The sequence below is a fragment of the Aplidium turbinatum genome, chromosome 7 (assembly GCF_918807975.1).
Source record: "Aplidium turbinatum chromosome 7, kaAplTurb1.1, whole genome shotgun sequence".
Lineage (NCBI taxonomy): Eukaryota > Metazoa > Chordata > Ascidiacea > Aplousobranchia > Polyclinidae > Aplidium > Aplidium turbinatum.
This window is the reverse complement of record NC_137478.1, coordinates 247,686-267,271: the sequence shown is the minus strand read 5'-3', so window position 1 is coordinate 267,271 and position 19,586 is coordinate 247,686. Positions and strand designations below refer to the sequence as shown.

At 38.4% G+C, this 19,586-nt stretch overlaps 1 protein-coding gene across 2 annotated transcripts in view; it reads left to right on the top strand.

The window, feature by feature from the left end:
• LOC145774122 (uncharacterized) overlaps positions 1–19,586 on the top strand; it is a 47,128-nt gene that overhangs the window by 9,610 nt on the left and 17,932 nt on the right. For both annotated transcript variants that reach the window (XM_082585276.1, XM_082585275.1), the window contains exons 2-6: positions 12,994–13,076; positions 13,640–13,694; positions 14,134–14,648; positions 15,051–15,105; positions 15,343–15,496. In XM_082585276.1, the coding sequence (XP_082441402.1) occupies positions 12,994–13,076; positions 13,640–13,694; positions 14,134–14,648; positions 15,051–15,105; positions 15,343–15,496 (862 nt within the window). The remainder of the gene's footprint in view (positions 1–12,993; positions 13,077–13,639; positions 13,695–14,133; positions 14,649–15,050; positions 15,106–15,342; positions 15,497–19,586) is intronic.

Below are 19,586 nucleotides of genomic sequence, written 5' to 3'. Positions count from 1 at the left end.
ACACTTGCCAAATGTTTCTGATTAGTACTGTACGAGTTCCAAGCAGACATGTCCATTAAGATTAAAAAGCAACAAATGAAGTAGTGGCAGCTGCATCTTTGTTTTGTTAAGTGGTAAAATTGAATTTCTCCCGTGGCAAATGAAATTACTACCGTACCGTAAATTAAAAACAAAAAAAATCGCTATTACCACAGCGAACTAAAACAAGTCGCTAATATCTATATTATGAGCTTTGAAGTAAGCAATGATCAATTGATCATGCTGCTAATAGCAAAACTCATTATTGCATTACATGATGTCATTGAACTATTTTATTCTTCACATTTTTTAGTCGTATCTTATCAAGCAGCCAAAGCACCTTCCATAAAGGGTAGGCCCTACATGACATTCTGTCAAACGGGTGCAACCTATTTTGTCCCTTGAACACTCCGTACCCCCATTTCGTACCCTGAAAAGATTAAGAAAAAATACAACAGAGTCGAAGTCGCTAATCAGAGTTGCCGCAAACATTTCAAAATTTCTCTAGATGATTTCAGGGACGAAATAGGTTGCAGGCCTAGAAATTTGATTTTGTTGACACCGGGCAAATGTGTCCGGTCTGAGCAGCTATCTCGGCTGACAAATTAAGTCTCACGGCAGACACACCAGTTTTAATGTCAATCGTCATGCTTAATTACTTTATCTTAAACTATATCTACGTTTCAGAAGACTTTTTAAAATTTCATCAAAGTCACTCTAAAAGGCTTTCATCTGACCAACAACCTGCATTTGATTGATTGATTGAATCTTTATCCTCAGACTGGGACAGCTTCTTGCAGAGCTTAATCCTGGCAGTTTCGCATAATTGTAGAGGCTTTGAATCACTGACACAGGCCCGGTCACCGAGATTGACAGAGTGAAGTTTTCGATTGTTGAAGTCTTGATGCCTGGAAATTATTCCATCCATTAAATGCCGCTGAATGGAGAGCAGTCCTTAATGTGCGTTTCTCAAGCACACACCCCGAGAGTCGGACCAACGCCGCTTGATCTTGAAGCTTCTTCATTCCAGAAGTGACGCTCTATCCAATCAGGCCCAGTTTGAAGAGTCAAACGTTTCACTAGACTTTTTTCTTTAAGTTTGTTTTTGCATGTCATGTGAGCGAAAGTGATGAAGAGCAAGTGGTTTCATCGTATTCATTCTCACTTATAGAATTTTCCCTGGGCCTTTTCTTTCTTACTGTACCGGTAATACCAAAACTTAGCCTACTCGCATAGTCTAATTTTGTAACCAACCTTGCCTAAGTATCAATATTACTCGGAGATCAAAGCCAGAAATTGTGATGTAAGACTTGAACTAAATTGCGCTGATTAGTGTAGAAGTACCGTAAGTACTCCCATCCATTCTTAGCAAAGAATTCACCTTTGTTACGCTGATTCAATGTCATCAATCCTTGAAGCAACGTAAAAATCCAAACCTTTTCTGCTTAAATGAAAGCTAAGGGATACAGTATTAACGTTTTCTAGATGCACGCTAGAATGCGCTGGAAATTATATTCTCGCAACTATTGTTTGTGTTGTACATATGTACAATGACGTCAGAGTTAGAAATGTTTAAGTGGCATTCCATTATAATTCAACAAATCTAAATAACCACTAAGTCTTCAATTTTGATGACTAAAGCATATGTCTTGGTATGTAAAAAATGCATCTCAGCAAAAAAAAAATTGAAAATTGGACAAGCGGTTTTCGAGATATCGTGTTCTGAAGTTTTGTGGCTGTCACTAGGTGGCACTGTTGATGTTCCCAATGTTTTTTTATTTTAGGGTTATATTTGAGGTAGAAAGTCGGTTGAAGTGTCTATTCCACCATTTTTCATGACGCAGAATTTAAACATGATGTCAATTTTAGTCTACAAGAATTAGCTAAGGAGTTATAAAGCATTTAAAAAAAATTGGGGGACCAAACGCCAACCCCCAAATTTCCATGTGGGTAACCAGATATCCCAAAAGTTTTTTTTGTTTTTTAAAGTTTCTTGCGTATACTTCATAATAAGGGTCTGCTACTATTCGGCGAGTCCGATTCGGCGAGTCCGATTCGACTAGTCCGATTCGGCGAGTGCCCTATTCGGCGAGTTTTTGAAAGGAAATTATCGGGTACCGTAGCTTAATTATAATTGCCGTTTTTACATCGTTTTAACGTCGCTAAACGTTGAAATCGTGCAGAAAGGAATAAAAAGAATATGTTTGAACTATTAAATTAAAATTCGTCATGTCAGTTCAGTTGTTTTTCTTTCTGATCATGATATCAAAAACAATACACGTCAACATAGCAAAGGTGCAGAAAAAGGTAGAAGCGACAAAACAAGAACGTTAAAACGTGCTTGTGACCGAAGTAAGTTATTGAGTTGAAAAAAATTTGGCACGGTCGCAACACTTTCAAAAAAATTTAAGATATGAAGGGAAAATAAAACAAAGAAAATGTTCCAAAAAAAAAAAAAAATAGATCATGTTTATGTCTATAAGTTAGTACTTTTGAATAGTTAAAATGATTAGTTTGGACCAACAAATGTGTGGCCTACAGCTTGGATTGAAGGGAAATTATTGGGTACCGTAGCCTAGTTATCCCAACCAGCAAAAATTTGTTCCAAGAACACAGTTCATTTTTACATTGTAGTAACAGAATGAAAAGGCTAAACAAATGTGTGGCCTATCGTGTTAACGTCGCTAAACGTTGAAATCGTGTAGAAAAGGGAGCTTTTGCTGACTAGGATACTTTGAAACTGAGAAACATTCACAGAAGCCCTACGATTTGTTCCAAGAACCCATTTAGCATAACATTTCATTTGTACATTGATTCAACGTCTGAATACATTATCTTAAAAATGCAACGTATCGTAGGGCTTCTGTGAATGTTTCTCAGTTTCAACGTATCCTAGTCAGCAAAAGCACCCTTTTCTACACGATTTCAACGTTTAGCGGCGTTAAAACGATAGGCCACACATTTGGTTAGCCTTTTCATTCTGTTACTACAATGTAAAAATGAACTGTTAGGCTAACTGGGTTCTTGGAACAAATTTTTGCTGGTCGGGATAACTAGGCTACGGTAGCCTACCCGATAATTTCCTTTCAATCTAAGCTGTAGGAGTGTAGGTCGCACATTTGTTAATCCAAACTAATCATTTTAACCATAGACGCCTAAGCCATAGGGGCCAGGCCCCCACGCATATTTCCGCGTGGGAGCAACCTTTTATGCGGCATTGATACATAAAACAATAGATGAACTAGCGATCGGCAGCAGAAAAACATTTTTAAATGCAAACCGCAACAGCTTCGCAGTAAATAATCACTAGAACGAGTAGCGATGCTACAATCCCACCCCAGACAAAAAAATCTGTCATTTTTACGTTGATTTAACGTCTGCAGACGTTGAATCAATGTAAAAATGACTGATTTTGCTGCCTGTGACATAGCAAAAATCTACCATTTAGCGTCGATTCAATGTCATCAGATGTTGAATGCACCTAAAAACAACATAATTTGCTACGTTGACGCAGCGTGCGTTTAACTTAATGCGCTTGCAAACAGCCTCGCTGTCGCTTTCGAAAGTCGAAACCTCTGCAGAGAATTGTCGCGGCAGTGAATCGGTTGCTGTGAAAATGAACTTGAAGTCTCGGCCCGAGGTTACCACTAACCAACGTAACAAGGGCTGGTACAAACCGCACTGCCCACAGTCGCACAAGCGGCATAATCAATACAACAACGGACTCGCGCAAACTGCATGGCGCACACACGACCGTTGCCATAGAAACCCGATCAAAGGCGGGAAATATGCGCATCTTTTGTTTCATCTGCAACACGAAAACGGGCGTATTACAGCGAATTGAAACTTGAAAGCTGGTCAGCCATAAGTTGCGATATTGTAGTGAAAAGGGAGCAATGTCAAGTCGAAAACTTAATCAAACGTCTTTCTGTAACTATTTTTCAAGGGCTGTTTACGGATGTCAGCAACTTTTAAATTTATAAAGGTGACGTGCTGTTGAATTGATGTAAACATGAATGATTTTGCTTTCAACAGGTATATTTTCAAGCGTATGATCAAGTTAGTATTTTCATTCCATTTACAGTATACCTTTTAGTAAACCTTTTCGTCTCTTGTTTCATGCTAATAAATCTAGTTCGTTGCTAAACTTTATGTTGTGCTTAGCTTAAAGAGTAGCAGTCCATCAACCGCTAGCCAACGCAGACGCATAGCATGTGTTTTGGTCGAGCTTTGTTTATAATAATTAACGGTAGGTCGAACGTAGCGATAACTCCGAGTGTGGCAATAAAAGCAATCCTAGTGTGACGACATAATTACGTCATCCATCTGCGTGACATTTCGCCGAAATTACCTTGCTGCTGATGAAACACGCTTTTGCCCCCACGGCCAAAAAAATAGTTAGGCGCTTATGATTTTAACTATTCAAAAGTACTGACTTATAGACATAAACATTATTTTTTTTTGTAACATTTTTTTCGTTTTATTTTTCCTTCATATCTTAAATTTTACTGAAGGTGATGCAACCTTGCCAAATTTCTTTCAACTCAGTAACTTACTTCGGTCACAAGCACGTTTTAACGTTCGCGTTTTGTCGCTTCTACCTTTTTCTACACCTTTGCTATGTTGACGTGAATTGTTTTTGATATCATGATCAGAAATAAAAACAACTCAACTGACATAACGAATTCAAGAACGTTTTAACGTTCGCGTTTTGTCGCTTCTACCTCTGCTATATTGACGTGTAGGCCTATTGTTTTTGATATGATGGTCAAAAATAAAAATAACTGAACTGACATAACGTATTCAAGCACGTTTTAACGCTCGCGTTTTGTCTCTTCTAGCTTTGCTATGTTGACGTGTATCGTTTTTGATATGATGGTCAAAAATAAAAACAACTGAACTGACATGACCAATTTTAATTTAATACTTCAAACATTTTCTTTTTATTTCTTTCTGCACGATTTCAACGTTTAGCGACGTTAAAACGATGTAAAAACGGCAATTGTAATTAGGCTACGGTACCCGATAATTTCCTTTTAAAAATTTCAAAAACTCGCCGAATAGGGCACTCGCCGAAAAAGGCTCTCGCCGAATAGGGAACTCGCCGAATCGGACTAGTCAAATCGGACTCGCCGAATCGGACTCGCCGAAACGGGCCATTCCGTCATAATAATATACTGTTTATTTATGAGACTTTTGTCCTTTTTGCACAATGCAGCCCTTGAAATTAGCTTCCTTCTACGACGGCAAAAACATTGCCGTCGCCAAATCAACAAACCTTGGGATGCGGCGGTAATTGTCGTATGCTTTAATCAAAATAAATTTTATGCGCTTCTTCTTCATCGTGTGTCACACGGCGGTAGCCCAGAGCATCACGCACGCTATTTTATGCGCTGACAATGCTCTTGTGAACTGTAAAAAGTTTGCAACCTTATAAATACTGGCTTAATTGTTACGCAAAAGTTATTCTTTCACCGAATGCTTATTTTTGACCGGTGTCATTGCGAATATAAAAAGTGGTACAAAATTGGATAAATGGTTCTTCGGCAGTAAAGTAATGCTTCCGATCATATGGCATCGCGCGTTCATGAACGGGCAGTTTTGCGTATTCAAGTATTCCAGTGACGACGCGACAACCTCATCCTCCGATGATTCCGATTCTGACTAGTTCTTTATCCAACAGACTTTGTGTTGCTCGCAGTATCCTAATTGTGCCGAAATTATGTTAGTGTACTGTAGGCTATACGACTATACGTAAATCGAGGCAATCTTCTCGCAGGGAGCTATTGATTTGTCATCGATACCTGATTGAGCAATTAACGTTATTTCATGATAATTTAATGTCGCTAGATGTCGAATTAATGTAAAACAAACGTAAATATCTTATTGGGCATTGTTGTTACGCTATATAACTAGCCGGGAAAATTAAATCGATTTGTGCTGACTGGAACGTTGAATCAACCCAAAATTAACTTACTTTTCCCTCCAATGAGTTATAACGTGAATCACCGTAACAGTGTGCGTATCGCGTTGATTGCTTTATCGCTACTTTTGGTATTATTACATCACAACAAATCAAACAGTCGGTCCACGACATTAAGGCGCGAACAAAACGGCGCAGACGCAAAACGGCGCCAAAGTCAACGTAACAATTTTTTTTATTTGAAAATACTTAACTCAAGCGCTATAGTTGATCAATAATAGTTTTGATTCAAACGCGTTGCTTACTTCAAGTTTATTTGGGAAGCACGAAATAACATTATTGTAAAGAAAAACTACGTGCCATAATATCTAATTTGTGATAATTAAATGAGTTCAATAACACTCAATGACATTCTTAATTCAAATGCGTTGCTCCTTATATTCGAAGTCAAGTTCAGTCGGGAAGTAAAGACCACATTTGGTCGGGGAGCAATTTGAAACAGCGTAAATTTGTTTGCAATAAGTTCAAAGATTATGTCGCATCATTTTCAAGACAAAATACGGCGCGATTAATATTCCCGCATCACACTTTGTGTTCTGTCTCTCACACTAACAACCGTGACGGCTTATCAACTGCCAAGAAACTATTTATTTTGTAATTATCCAGCTGGCAAAAGTGCGACCACGTGCTTAGATGTAAAAATTGTTTGTTTTGAAAAATGCGAAGATCGGAAACAACTGTTTGCTTGAGATGTAGGCAGATTTGGCTACAAGCCGCAAAAATTATATTCTTACACAGCTAACAATTCCATTGTTTTTGCATTGATGTTGATTCAACGTCTGGCAACGTTCAATCAAAGTTATAATGGCGGATATTGTTACCTGGATAATTGCTTTGTAGTACAGAATTAGCGCACTTGACAGTTCAGAGAAATAGGTGTCAAAGATAGGATGCAAATCAATATCACAGTTGGACGGAATCTAAGGCAAACCAGACGGGTTTTATTTTTACTTTTTGAGCTGGGTACAAATTGCAACGGTTTGCCGATGTTTAGAACGATTCAATTAGCGAAATCAGGAATTGTTTATTTGCCACGTTTCTGCAGAAACAGATGCAAAACAAAACGTAGTGCAAAAATATATAGTTACAGACTTTTCGCAGTCTATACTCACGAGTTACTTCATTTTCATTGATTCAACCATGATGATAATAAATCAAAGCTAAAACAACAATGTGCTGGTACGAGCTAAAAATAGCACGCTTGAATCAAAAACTTCAACGTCAAAGTTCGCGTTGTGACGTCACAGAGATCGGTGAGATTAAAAGAAGTCTGATTGCAGCAGTTTGCAGAAAAATGCTTTGATCATACAATAAGCTTTCCCAGTCAGCAAAGCTGGTCATTTTACATTGATTCAACGCCTGCAGACAATAAATCAATGTAAAAAGGACCAGTTTTGCTGACTGGAACATACTGCGTAGTGTTCCACAGAACTAGTAAACTCTTTAAAGTCTTATCGAAACTTTTCCTCTGCAAAATAAACAAACAAGATGACGATAATCTCTCTCTTGTAGTCTCATGCCCGATGACGATAATAACAAACCGAATAAAACAAAATCTATCAAGCTGTCTAGCTCTCAATAAATGACATATGCCGGTCCGTATTTATACCATTAGCCAAACTGGATCAAACAGAAAAAATAAAACCCGTCTGGTTTGACACCCATCTCTCTGAACTGTCACGTGCGCTAATTCGGGTCCACGTCTTTTAGGCGCTGACAGTTATGCGCTGGTCAAATAGGCGCACACACTGTGGCGTCTGGATATTTAGATGCGGAGCACTGTGGCGCCCGGTCATTTAGGTGCTATTCCTAGTAAAGTCTGCAGATTGTATCAGCTTGGCAGGTAGGGGCGTAGGTCAATGCTTTTCACACAAAATATTATATTGAACAGAAAAATATATTGTTTTGGTAATGCGTGTGCGTTGTTGGTCATGGCTTCAGTGAGTGAAGTTGCTTAAACCGGCAATGCTTTTTCACACAAAATGTTATATTCAGCAGAAAAAATATATGGGTGAAGCTGCTTAAACCGGCAATGCTTTTTCACACAAAATGTTATATTAAACAGAAAAATATATGGGTAAAGCTGCTTGAACCGGCAATGCTTTTTCACACAAAATGTTATATTAAACAGAAAAATATGTCATGGCTTCCGTGAGTGAAGCTGCTTAAACCGGCAATGATTTTCACATAAAATGTTATAATGAACAAAAAAATATGTTGTTTTTTAATGCGCGTGTTCGGCATGTATTTGTTGTTAGTTCAGGTTTGCGTCGGCGAAGGCTTTATAAGGTGATGTTGGTGATATAAGCCGATGTTGGATCTGAGCACTTCATTTGCACCGAAAAGTTTGGTAAGTTTGCTACATCATAAAGCAAAGATTGATATGGCAGCTGCGACTATTCGAACTCAATAATGTTCGGAAGCTTGAATAATTTATTGATAAAGCTTTTACCAACGCAAACCTGGACTAACAACAAATAAAACAATAATAAATCAATAAAACAACAATATATTTTTCTGTTCAATATAACATTTTGTGTGAAAAGCATTGCCCTACGCTCCTACCTGCCAAGCTGATACAATCTGCAGACTTTACTAGGAATAGCACCTAAATGACCGGGCGCCACAGTGCTCCGCACCTAAATATCCAGACGCCACAGTGTGCGCGCCTATTAGACCAGCGCCTAAAAGACTTGCTCATGCTAATTCTGTAGCCAAATCTGCCTACATTTCAAGCAAACAGTTGTTTCCGAATTTTCACGTCTAAGCACTGTGGTCGCACTTCTGCCAGCTCGATAATTACTCATTTAGTTATCACAAATTAGATATTATTGCACGGTAGTTTCTCTTTACAATAATGTTATTTCGTGCTTCCCAATGACTTTGGCGCCGTTTTGCCTCTGCGCCATTTTGTCTTTGCGCCGTTTTGTTCGCACCTTAATGTCCTGCTTCGTCAAACAGTGCGGTCGTGATAGACTATTCGATTATTTTTTTCTCTTCTCGTTTTACATGTTTTGGTACAATTTTTTCGTAATAAACGTTCACAGCAATTGCCGAGGCAATTTGAACTTTTACCGTTTGGCCTCGTCAACGTTTTTGCGAAGTAAAAATATGCTAATTTTGAAGACTGTGTGAGTGTTCACAGCAAGTAAAATAGTCCGAGGTGAGGTCTTGGTGCGATGTTTCTGCTGATTAAACTCACGCTGCGAGTAAATCAAACAGGAAGAAATTTTGAACAATTTTTGTCCGAATTAAATGCTCATTTTGCGACGGCATTTTTATTGCCGTAGCAGAATGGCCATTATGACGTTTGCGGCAGCATTTACCACGGCCATTGCCGTGTGCCGCCGCTAATTTCAAGGACTGACAAGACAATGCAACCTTTTATCAAGGATTTGCATGAGAAGTTTTATGATCTATTAATGCAATATTTGAATGATGCGTGCTTATGATGTCACAATAACAAATTACACGTTTTCCCAAAAAAAATTTTCATTGTGAAAATTGCTCGGGAAAACCAGCCCTTGTTTCAAAATTGCAGTCAAATTTTGTTTTCCCGGGCAATTTTCACAATGAAAAAAAGTTTTTTGGGGAAATTTGTAATTTGTTATTGTGACATCATAAGCAAGCATCATTCAAATATTGCGTTAATAGATCTTTGATATAAGGTTGCATTGTACAAAAAGGACAAAAGTCTCATAAAAAATATTATACTATCATGAAGTATATGCAAGCAACTTTCAAGAACAGAATTTTTTTTCGGGATATCTCGTTACCCACATGACAATTTAAGGTTGGCATTTGGTCGGAATGGCCCGTTTCGGTGAGTCCGATTCGGTGAGTCTGATCCCTTAACGGGGGATATTTTCAATTTTTTTTAAAAATTATTGGGTACCGTCTACGGCCTAATTATCATTGCCGTTTTAGGGTTAGGGTTAGAGGTTAGGAACTCGCCGAATCAGACTCACCAAATCGGACTCACCGAATAGTAGCAGACCCGCATTTGGTACCCCAAATTTTTTTAAATGCCCCATAACTCCTTAGCTAATGCTTTTATACTAAAATTGAGATCATTTTTGAATTCTGCAATATAAAAAATGGTGGAATAGACGCTTCAACTAACTTTCTACCCCAAATATAACCCTAAAATCAAAAACATTGGGAACATCAACAGCGCCACCTAGTGGCAGCAACAAAATTTCAAAACGCGATATCTCAAAAACCACTTGTCTGATTTTCAAAAATTTTTTTTGCCCAAGTTCAAATTTTGAAAACAACAAAATATATCAAAACCAACACCTTTTGAAACCTAGTGGTTACATTTCTTTCTAAAATTTGTTGAATTATAATGGAATGCCTCTTAAAGCCAAGAATTCAACCTATTGCGTCCCCAGAATACTGTCCTTATCACTGCATGTCGTGGCTTGTTTGACTCAAACCTTGGACATGTATTATCATGAATACTAAAAAGTTTGAGTGTTCATCAGGATCATTCATTATCATTTCTAGCACTTGTTGCAACGTTCATCTGATCAAAGTAAAAGCTACAACAAACAAGTTGATTAATTGCTTCACTGACGTTTTGCGCAGTCGCACCATGGCAATGTGCATCCTCAGAGCAAAAAACATACAAAATAAAATTTACGAAGATGCTGCAGTGCGATTGAAAGCAATAGAAAAAATGAAACACGCATTATTTTAAAGGTTGACTAAACGATGTGTTTGAGCGGTTACTTTCCACATGAAAACTTCCAACATTAAACAAAGTCAAAGCAGTTGAGACCAACAGAAATTCGAGACGAAATTGAATTACGAAAACGTTATCAATTGTTTCTGCCAGTGGGTTGATAGTAATTTTCCTGGCAACAAAATCCGTCATTTTTGCATTGATGCAATGTCTGCTGATGTTGCATCAATGTAAAAATTAAGGATTTTGCAATCTGGGTGGTTTTCATTTTTCAAAATTTTTGTTTCTAACCAGTTAATTCTGCGATCTTCTTTTAGCACATGTGAACAATGATCTTCCATATTTTTGACAGCTCTCCGAATGGGTTTGCGAGACTTGGTTATTTCTTACTAAAACTAGTTGTTATTTTTTGAATATTTATGTTATGACTGCTTTGAGACTATCAATACAAGCCAAGTAAACAATGTGCACATAGGCGTAGCGAAAGGGGCCATGGCCCCCCCCAAATTTTCAAAGTTTGGATTCCGAAGTTGAGCTCTTTGTTGAAAATATAATAAAATTTGTAGAAATTTGTAACGTTTTCCAAGACATCTGGCTATTAACACCCCAAGGACTTGTTTTAGACACACAGAAAGACACCAATAAATTTTGCAAATTGTAAATCGCGCAAAATTTACTCGATTTACGTTTCTTTTAACTAATTTGTGGAATCAATTTCAGAATGGCTTACTCTGTTGAGTTTTTGTGTAGCTGAGTTTTTGGTGTTCTCTAATTTTAGCCTCAGATTTTGCCCGTTCGTGTGTAAGACCTACCTTTAATAAGTTAATAGCTGTTTATCTGCTAATAAATTTCATACAAATATTACCCTAAAAGTGTTTCCAGAAAGCGCAATAATCCATTATTGAAGCGTAATTTTGCAAAAATTTTTCTGGGAGCATGCCCCTGAACCCCCCTAGAATGCGCGTGCCTTTGGCACGCTCTAACCCCCACCAGTTTCATTGCTTCCCCTTGCTCAAGCCACCAGGATACGCCACTGCACCAGGGATGCCTAGAGAAGGGGATATGAAGGCTCGCAGCGATTGCCTTATTCTCTTGACACTACCAGGGCGGTAGTTTGTAGTACTTTAAACATGTGATTCTTTTTAAAATCGTAAAATGTTTTGTAGTGCAGCTGGTACAGTGAGCTACAGGAGACAGTTAGCAAATGTTACGTAGAGCATATTTAAAGAATACTTGCTTACAAAGACAGTTGAAAAGTTACCAGTGAGCTGTTTTTTTGAACAAAGCCTTCGCAGTAGGCTAGATGTAAAGCAAGTATATGGGTAGTTGAATTAACAAGCAACCATGAGCATGCTGTGAATATCCAGGCCTGATGCTAATAGCGCAATGCAAGTTATCATAACAAAATTTATTAAACTACTATCGGTGCCAATTGTCATTTTACGATAAACACAGATTATTTACGATAAACAAAAGCCCTTCTATTGTCAGACGTAATAAAAGCCTTCGTATCCCCTTCTTTAGATATCCCTGCACTGCACATCAGGTGGCGATGTCTTAAATCAAACAATTTGTCATTCTCTTCAATTCATCAAATATTTGGCCCCCCCCAAAATTTTTTCCTGGCTACGCCACTGTATGTGAATAGCTTGGTTTTGTGTGGTAAGAAGTAGATCAGCATAGTAGATGTAGACTTTGTTTTTGTTGGATGAGTGAGGTTTGCACCAACCAAGTATGATTCAATCACACAGCAAAGTTTACATATACATACAACTACTATTCCAGACATCAGCTTACAAGGTCTAGAAACAGTCCAGCCTACTTGCTGACATGAATTTACAGTTTGCCACGGTAGTGTATTTCTAAAACTCGTCTATCGATATCAGGAAAATAGAGTCCCTGGCCAGTGGCCACTGGCCAGATTGTGCAATTGTCTACACTTTTATTTGTTATGATTTTTTTTTGTGTTCCGCACAAAGTGAAAATGGCCAGATTATATATGTTATAAGTGTGTTTATTAGAGAATGGGTAAAACTTCAAATCTTATAGACCATAAATGTATATTATTTGCTTTGGAGGCCATATAAGGACTTTTCGGTGGCCATAGTCGCCGGGAGCTTAGAAGCCTGACCCTATTAGATTAATCTGTAGCAAAGACATAGTGATGAGCTGGGAAATCATTTTTGACATATTGGCCACATCTCACCACTTGCAATGGTTATTTGAAGTTTATAATAATATTTAAAACATACACTGTACTTTGCTCATTTTGCATTTAAAGTAGCTTATAATGTCTTTTATACAGAACAATCGTCATACAGCTCTGGACAGGCACAACAGTACAGTTACGGCCAGCAAGCTGCTAAAGGAGGAACACAACAACAAGGAGTAAGTCCCTTTGCTTTCTAGCTTCTAACTTTTAAGTATTTTTTAAAAAGGTACGGTACTTGTTAGATGATGTCTGGGCAATATAAAGGAATTGGACACATTGCAGCAAATGTTAGATTGGGAAACTAAAAATGAGATGGCTAGAGTTATTGAGAGCAGACTTCCAGTGCAGCTTACCGGTTTCTCGACAAACGCCAACTGAAGATCAAAACTGTGGATTTCCATCTGGGAAGCTAATCAAGAGCCGAATGGCAATTTTCTTATGGAACTTGCTTTAACCTCATCCACCAGTGATAGAAATTAAGTTTATTGGGCCTGGTATTTATATAAAATAGTTTCTTGAGTTCTGCTAACTAAACTACCACAAGGTGTTGAAAGTGATAACAGGTCTATTCCCATTTCCCAATGTAAATGGCTGGTGAACAGTTTCATTCTGTATTTTCTGTTATGCATTTATTTATTTTTTTAAATTTTGCATCTCATGTTATGCTACTGTGAATTTTATGTTATGCTATGTTGTATTAAATATTGTATGTAAGTTCTAACATCACATGCATGTTTAGACGATGCCGTCATCCGGAGGCTACACTGGGTACTCACAATATCCCCAACAATCAGGTTTTGTCATTTATTTGTTTTGAAAACTGAACTTTTAAAGCTTTTAAAACATTGTAGGTCTTCTGAAAACACAAGGAAATTTAAAGTAGTTACATGCAGCCAATGCTAAGACACTCACTATCGGACCCCTTCACACTATCTCACGTACCCCAATGGGGCAACAAACCCCAGTTTGAATACCTGTGCCATAGAAGGACTTAGATACAACTCACCTTTAGAACCAATTTAGGTGGGTGCAGGACTGCAAAGGAAGTCGATAACTCAGTTACAGCCAAACTGTGACTTGAGTACTTTCCATCCATAATCAGCTTTTCAATTGTAAAATGCTTGGAATTTGAGAAGATAGTGATAGAAAATAAATGTTTAAGTGATCATAAGTTTATTTTCAGACCAAAGGTAATGTTACTTTTAGATCAAGTTGTGGTTGGTTTATGTTTAGGTGGACAACAACAACAATATGGGAGCTATGGGCAGCAACAACAAGCTGCAGGTTATGGCCAGCAATATGGCCAACAGAACGCATACTCAGGGCAGCAACAAACACAACAACCGACTTCATATAGTCAGACCCAGCAGCCTAGTTCTGGCGGGTATGAGAACCAGGCGACATCTCAGTCAGCATCATATGGTGGTGGCAGTGCTGGTGGATATGGACAGAATACGTCACAATCTGCGTATGGCCAGCAGTCGAGCAGCTACGGACAACCGCAAAGTGGCTCCAGCCAGCCACAAACGGCTGGATACAGCCAGCAGACACAGCAGACACAACAGACAAGTTCGTATGGGCAAAGTCAACAACAAGGTGCTGGCTATGGACAAACACAACCAAGTGGGGCAGGCAGAGGCCAGCAGCCACCGTCTAGTTATGGACAGACGCCACAAAGCTATGGGCAGCAACAAGGAGGAAGTTACAAACAAGGACAAAGCACACAAGGAGGTGGCCAGTACGGACAGGTCGGTTTTTTTAAAGCTGCTGTTGTATATCACTTAACTTGTCATTTTTCGTTTTCTGCTGAGAATCGAAAGCATTTTTAAACATTTTTACTTGTCAGCTGTTTATAACTTATCACCCTAGAACAGTGGTTCCCAACCTGGGGTCCACGGACCCCTTAGGGGTCTGTGAGAAAGCATTTGGGGGTTCGTGATTACCTTGATGAATTTTGGAGAAAAAAAAGTAAAGCGATTTTTTCATTTCTCTCTTTAAATGCAAATGTGTCAAGCTCGCGAGAATAAACTGTACCGGTAGGGGTCCAGAGAATTAATAATTTGTCTAAAGGGTCCGTGACAACAAAACGGTTGGGAACCACTGCCCTAGAAGTATTCCGATGTTTGTTGACATTCTTGTGCTTTCTTTAGGCTGGCGGCAACGATTGGAATCAACCAAGTGGCGGTACAGGCTACAACAATCAAGGTAAAGCCAAAGTTTGCTTTTCGACATAATTTTATCCGCTTCTTACCATACCAATGTATAATTTTGCTTGTGCTGAAGGCAAAGTTTTGATGATGAAATTTTCATTCTATGATTCAGACTAAAAATCTGCTTCAGTAATTCAATTAGTTATAATACTTTTATTAAGAAAATTACGGTACGGTACCTTAAAATTTTATATTTCCAATAAATCGTTAGAAAATTAACATTTTATTGCAGGTGGTAGCTATGGGAGTGACAGAGGTAGGGGCGGAAGCTATGGGGGTGACAGGGGTCGTGGAGCTGGTTCCGACAGGGGCCGCGGAAGTTTTGGAGAAAATCGTGGCGAGAGAGGGGGATTTCGTGGAGGTCGAGGTGGCGGTGACTCAATGAGGTAATTTTTACTCCAATTATCACATCACCCGGTGGAATGGGTGTTTACCCTTCAATTTATCATGGGTGGCAAATGGGCACAACCAGACCCAACCTCAGAAATTTAAGGTGGTGATGATGCGCAGATGTTGTGGTTGATCGAAGATAGCAATTCCTAATGTAATAGACTCTTGAGACTAGTGCAATTGTTCAGGATTGAGCAGACACAGTATGAATATGTTCACGAATGCTTAAATTAACACACTTGCTAAGTGTAATAGAGTTTCTTGCGTAGCAAATCATAGCCTTTCATTTGAATTTATATATTTTCAGTCTACCATTGAAAAGTGCTTAAAAATTCAGAATTGCTTGCTGTGATTGGAAGATAGTCTTCATTAAGAATCTAAACGGTTTAGGTTAATAAAACATGTACAAGCCTTTAACTTAATTTGTTATGATGCTAATTAAAACTTCACAACTTGAACAATGAACAGGCAGGTTTAGGGTGCTAGGGTCATTGAAACAAGACCAGTAGTCTAGGGAATACTATAGCCTTGGAAATGCTTAATCGAAATTTTGTTCTGTTTAATTGGTTGCTTGTATGCTGGGTCAGCAACCCCTGATTTAGGAATCCCAGTTTTGAAAGTTGTAGTTTCAAACGTTAATTGGAAAAGATTGTTGTGAAGAGAACATTATCTTGGTATGTACTAGAGTAGAAATTAACTCAATATAATATTGAGTTTGTATTATGTTGGGATCAGTAAAATATCTACAAGCACAAAATCTCCAACATTATTTATCTTGTTGGAACACACGGTGTGTGGCAATTACGATGTCGGCGGATAAGATTATTTCCAACTTTAAAATTTTTTGGAAAGATCATAATTTGCCTTCAGTTGGTATATCACCATTACTTCATTTATTTTTAAATTAACACTTTATGTGTTTTCACTTTCAAATTATATTTCCTTCTTGAATGGCAATGATATCTTATTATTTTACAAAGTCTATTACGGTACTTTTAACAAAACATGAAATGGCCTTGTTTGTATGAAGTCCGAGAAAGCGTTGTCAATTATGGCTTCGATTCCGCCGTTACCCTGGAACCACGAAAGCGTCTTTTTGTATATTTACTGAGGTTTCAATGATGATTGACGTCACCACACTGCTCGCCATTCTCTCATCTTGTTTGTGAAACTACACCTTCTATACTGTTCGTTGCTTGTTGGTCACAAGCTCGGTCAGATCGTAGTTTGTGCATTGGCGTATCATTGTTGGCAAAGCATTGGTGTAGTGTGAAACATACTTAAATGCAAAGTACATGCAGCAGCACGATTGCTGTGCTTTTGTATCATTTTTAAACTTGTTTTTATCAAACTTGTGAATTTTGTGATGTTGTCTCATGGGCATAGGCGCCGACTTCGGAGGGGCGGCGCCCCCCCGTGAATTTAGCTCGGGGTGGCTGCCCCCCTGCAAATTTTTTTTTTTTTAAATCCTAAAGCAAATGTTTGTAAGTTCAAATTTGCGTTAGTCTGACCTTCATTGCGGATCGATCTCAATTAAAAGATCTACTTGTTGCAACAAGAGCGCTGCTCCTAAGATAACAAAAGAAACAGAAGTACGGTAGCTGATAAACGCCAGCATGGTGCCGTTGAAGCATAATAACAATGATTGAAAAACGTTTTTCTTGATTTCTTCCACTTTGTTTTTTCTTGGGAGTGTCAATAACGAGGTGCAGTTTGCTCAGTTTAGTATCTACCCGTATTAACAGCTAAAGTTCAAAGTGACTAGGATATAATTCGAAGTAGCCTACAGGCCTCGAAATTCGTTTTTGTTGACGGCGGACAAACGTGTCCGGTCTGAGCAGCTATCTCGGCGGACAAATTAAGTCTCACGGCGGACACACCAGTTTTAGCCGTCGATCGTCATGCTTAATCACTTTATCTTGATAATAATTCTTGGCCATTTTAGAACTATAACTACGGTTTTAGAAGGCTTTTTAAAAAATCAGAAAAGTCACTCTGAAAGGCTTTCATCAGACCAACGACTTGCGCTTGAAGAGTCAAAGCGCCGTGTAGCTGGTCAATACGTCACATAACTGATTAACTTCCCCTGAACGAGGTCGTGTGGCTTATTGCGTCACAATACTCTGGGCAGGAGTCGGAAAATTTCTACACCAACGCTACTATTTTCTGCTGTGCAAAGTTTCACTAGGCTTTTTTTCTTTAAGTTTATTTTTGCGTGTCATGTGAGCGAAAGTGAATTTTCCTTGGGTCTTTTCTTTCTTACTGTAATACCAAAACTTAACAAATTTTGTTGCATCTTGCTGTAATAGCCTACTCGTATAATCTAATTTAGTAACCAAACTTGCCGTATCATTATTACTCGGAGATCAAAGCCAGACAATATGTGACGTAAAACTTGAACTAAATTGCGCGTGATTAACTGATTAGTGTAGAAGTACCTGTACTCCTATCGATTCTTAGCGAAGTATTCACCTTTGTTACGCTGATTCAATGTCATCAATCGTTGAAGCAACGTAAAAATTGAAAGTTTTCCTCCTTGAATGGAAGCTAAGGGATACAGTATTCACATTTTCTAGATGCGCGCTAGAATGCGCTGGAAAATATATTATTGCAACAATTGTTCGTGCTATGCAATGACGATTTATATCGCTAGTTCCTGTGTTATTTCTCGGCGGACAAATATGACCGATCTAGATGGTACTTCCCGCGGACATCACATGCTGTGACGACGGACATGTCCGCCTTGAATTTCGAGGCCTGAACCTACCTTATAAAGCTTGGCGATATACAATGGCAGATAGATGCAAACAAACATCAATGCCGACAAACAAACATCAGCATTTTGAATGTAAGCAATCAGTCGGCTGGAAAGTTTGCCCCCCCGGCAATTTTCAAAACCCGGCGCCTATGCTCATGGGCAAATGCCACATTGCCAGAAGAACTGACATATTTTGTCTTGCTCCTTTGCAATTATTGCAAGTCACAGACCATGCAATTTTTGCATGGTCTGTGACTAACAGTACTAGTTATTGCCATTAATTGTAATACTATGGTAAACATGCGATATTCCGTTCCAAATTTCTTTGTAATGCTTCACTCGCTTTAACTCAAACTTAACGTGTTTGGCATTTTGTACCAACAGTCCAACACGCAACTGATTAAATGGCACCAATAGGTGGCCGACTTCAATAACAAAACTTAAAAATGCACTGAAATTTCATTTGTATTTACGCTGTTTGTTAGTGATTGGAATAAGAGAAAAATTGATTTCAATCAAAAAGTTCACACAAAGAAGTTTTTTTAACTCATGAGCTTACAATTAGCTAGCCTAGCCTATGATAGTCTTGCAGCCTGCCAATAATGGTGAAATGTGTTGGAACTATTTGTTAAGATATGAGAGCATCTCAAAATGCAGGATAGCAAGTAACTAATGCTGCATTTCGTTGTATGAACCTCTTGTGACTTAGTGCAGCGGTTCTCAACCTGTCGTCCGCGGATCACTAGGTCCGCGGGCATTTGCCTGGTGGTCCGCTAGCAAAGTCTGAAATTGTTGTTTTTTAACCCTTTGCATAAAAATTGTTAATTTTATCAAGGCTCATCCACTAAATTGTCGTCTCTTTGCTTCATTATGTTCGAGTATGGATCTTGATCATGAACAGCTACTGATGCATACTCAAGTTCGCTGGTTATCAAGGGGAAAAGTGTTTAACAAACTGTTTGAGTTAAGTGATGGTGCGAGAGAGTTTCTTGGAGAAAAAATCCAAGCTTGTTGCTTATTTCAATGATAGCTTTTGGGTTATCATACTGTTCTGGCTTATTTGGCTGACATTTTTAAACAACTGAATAAACTTAATTCATCGCTGCAAGGAAAGCAGATAAATTTAATTACGGTACCCTCGGTGATAAAGTGTCTGCTTTTACGAAAAAAAAATCTTGGAAGACAAGATTATTGCAGGGCAACTTTGACATATTTGATCAATTGTACGAATTCACTGAGAAACCAGAAAATGCTGAAATCAATAAACAACTGTTGACGAATTTTATTTCTGACCATACTCAGTCACTGCATGATCAATTTAACTTCTA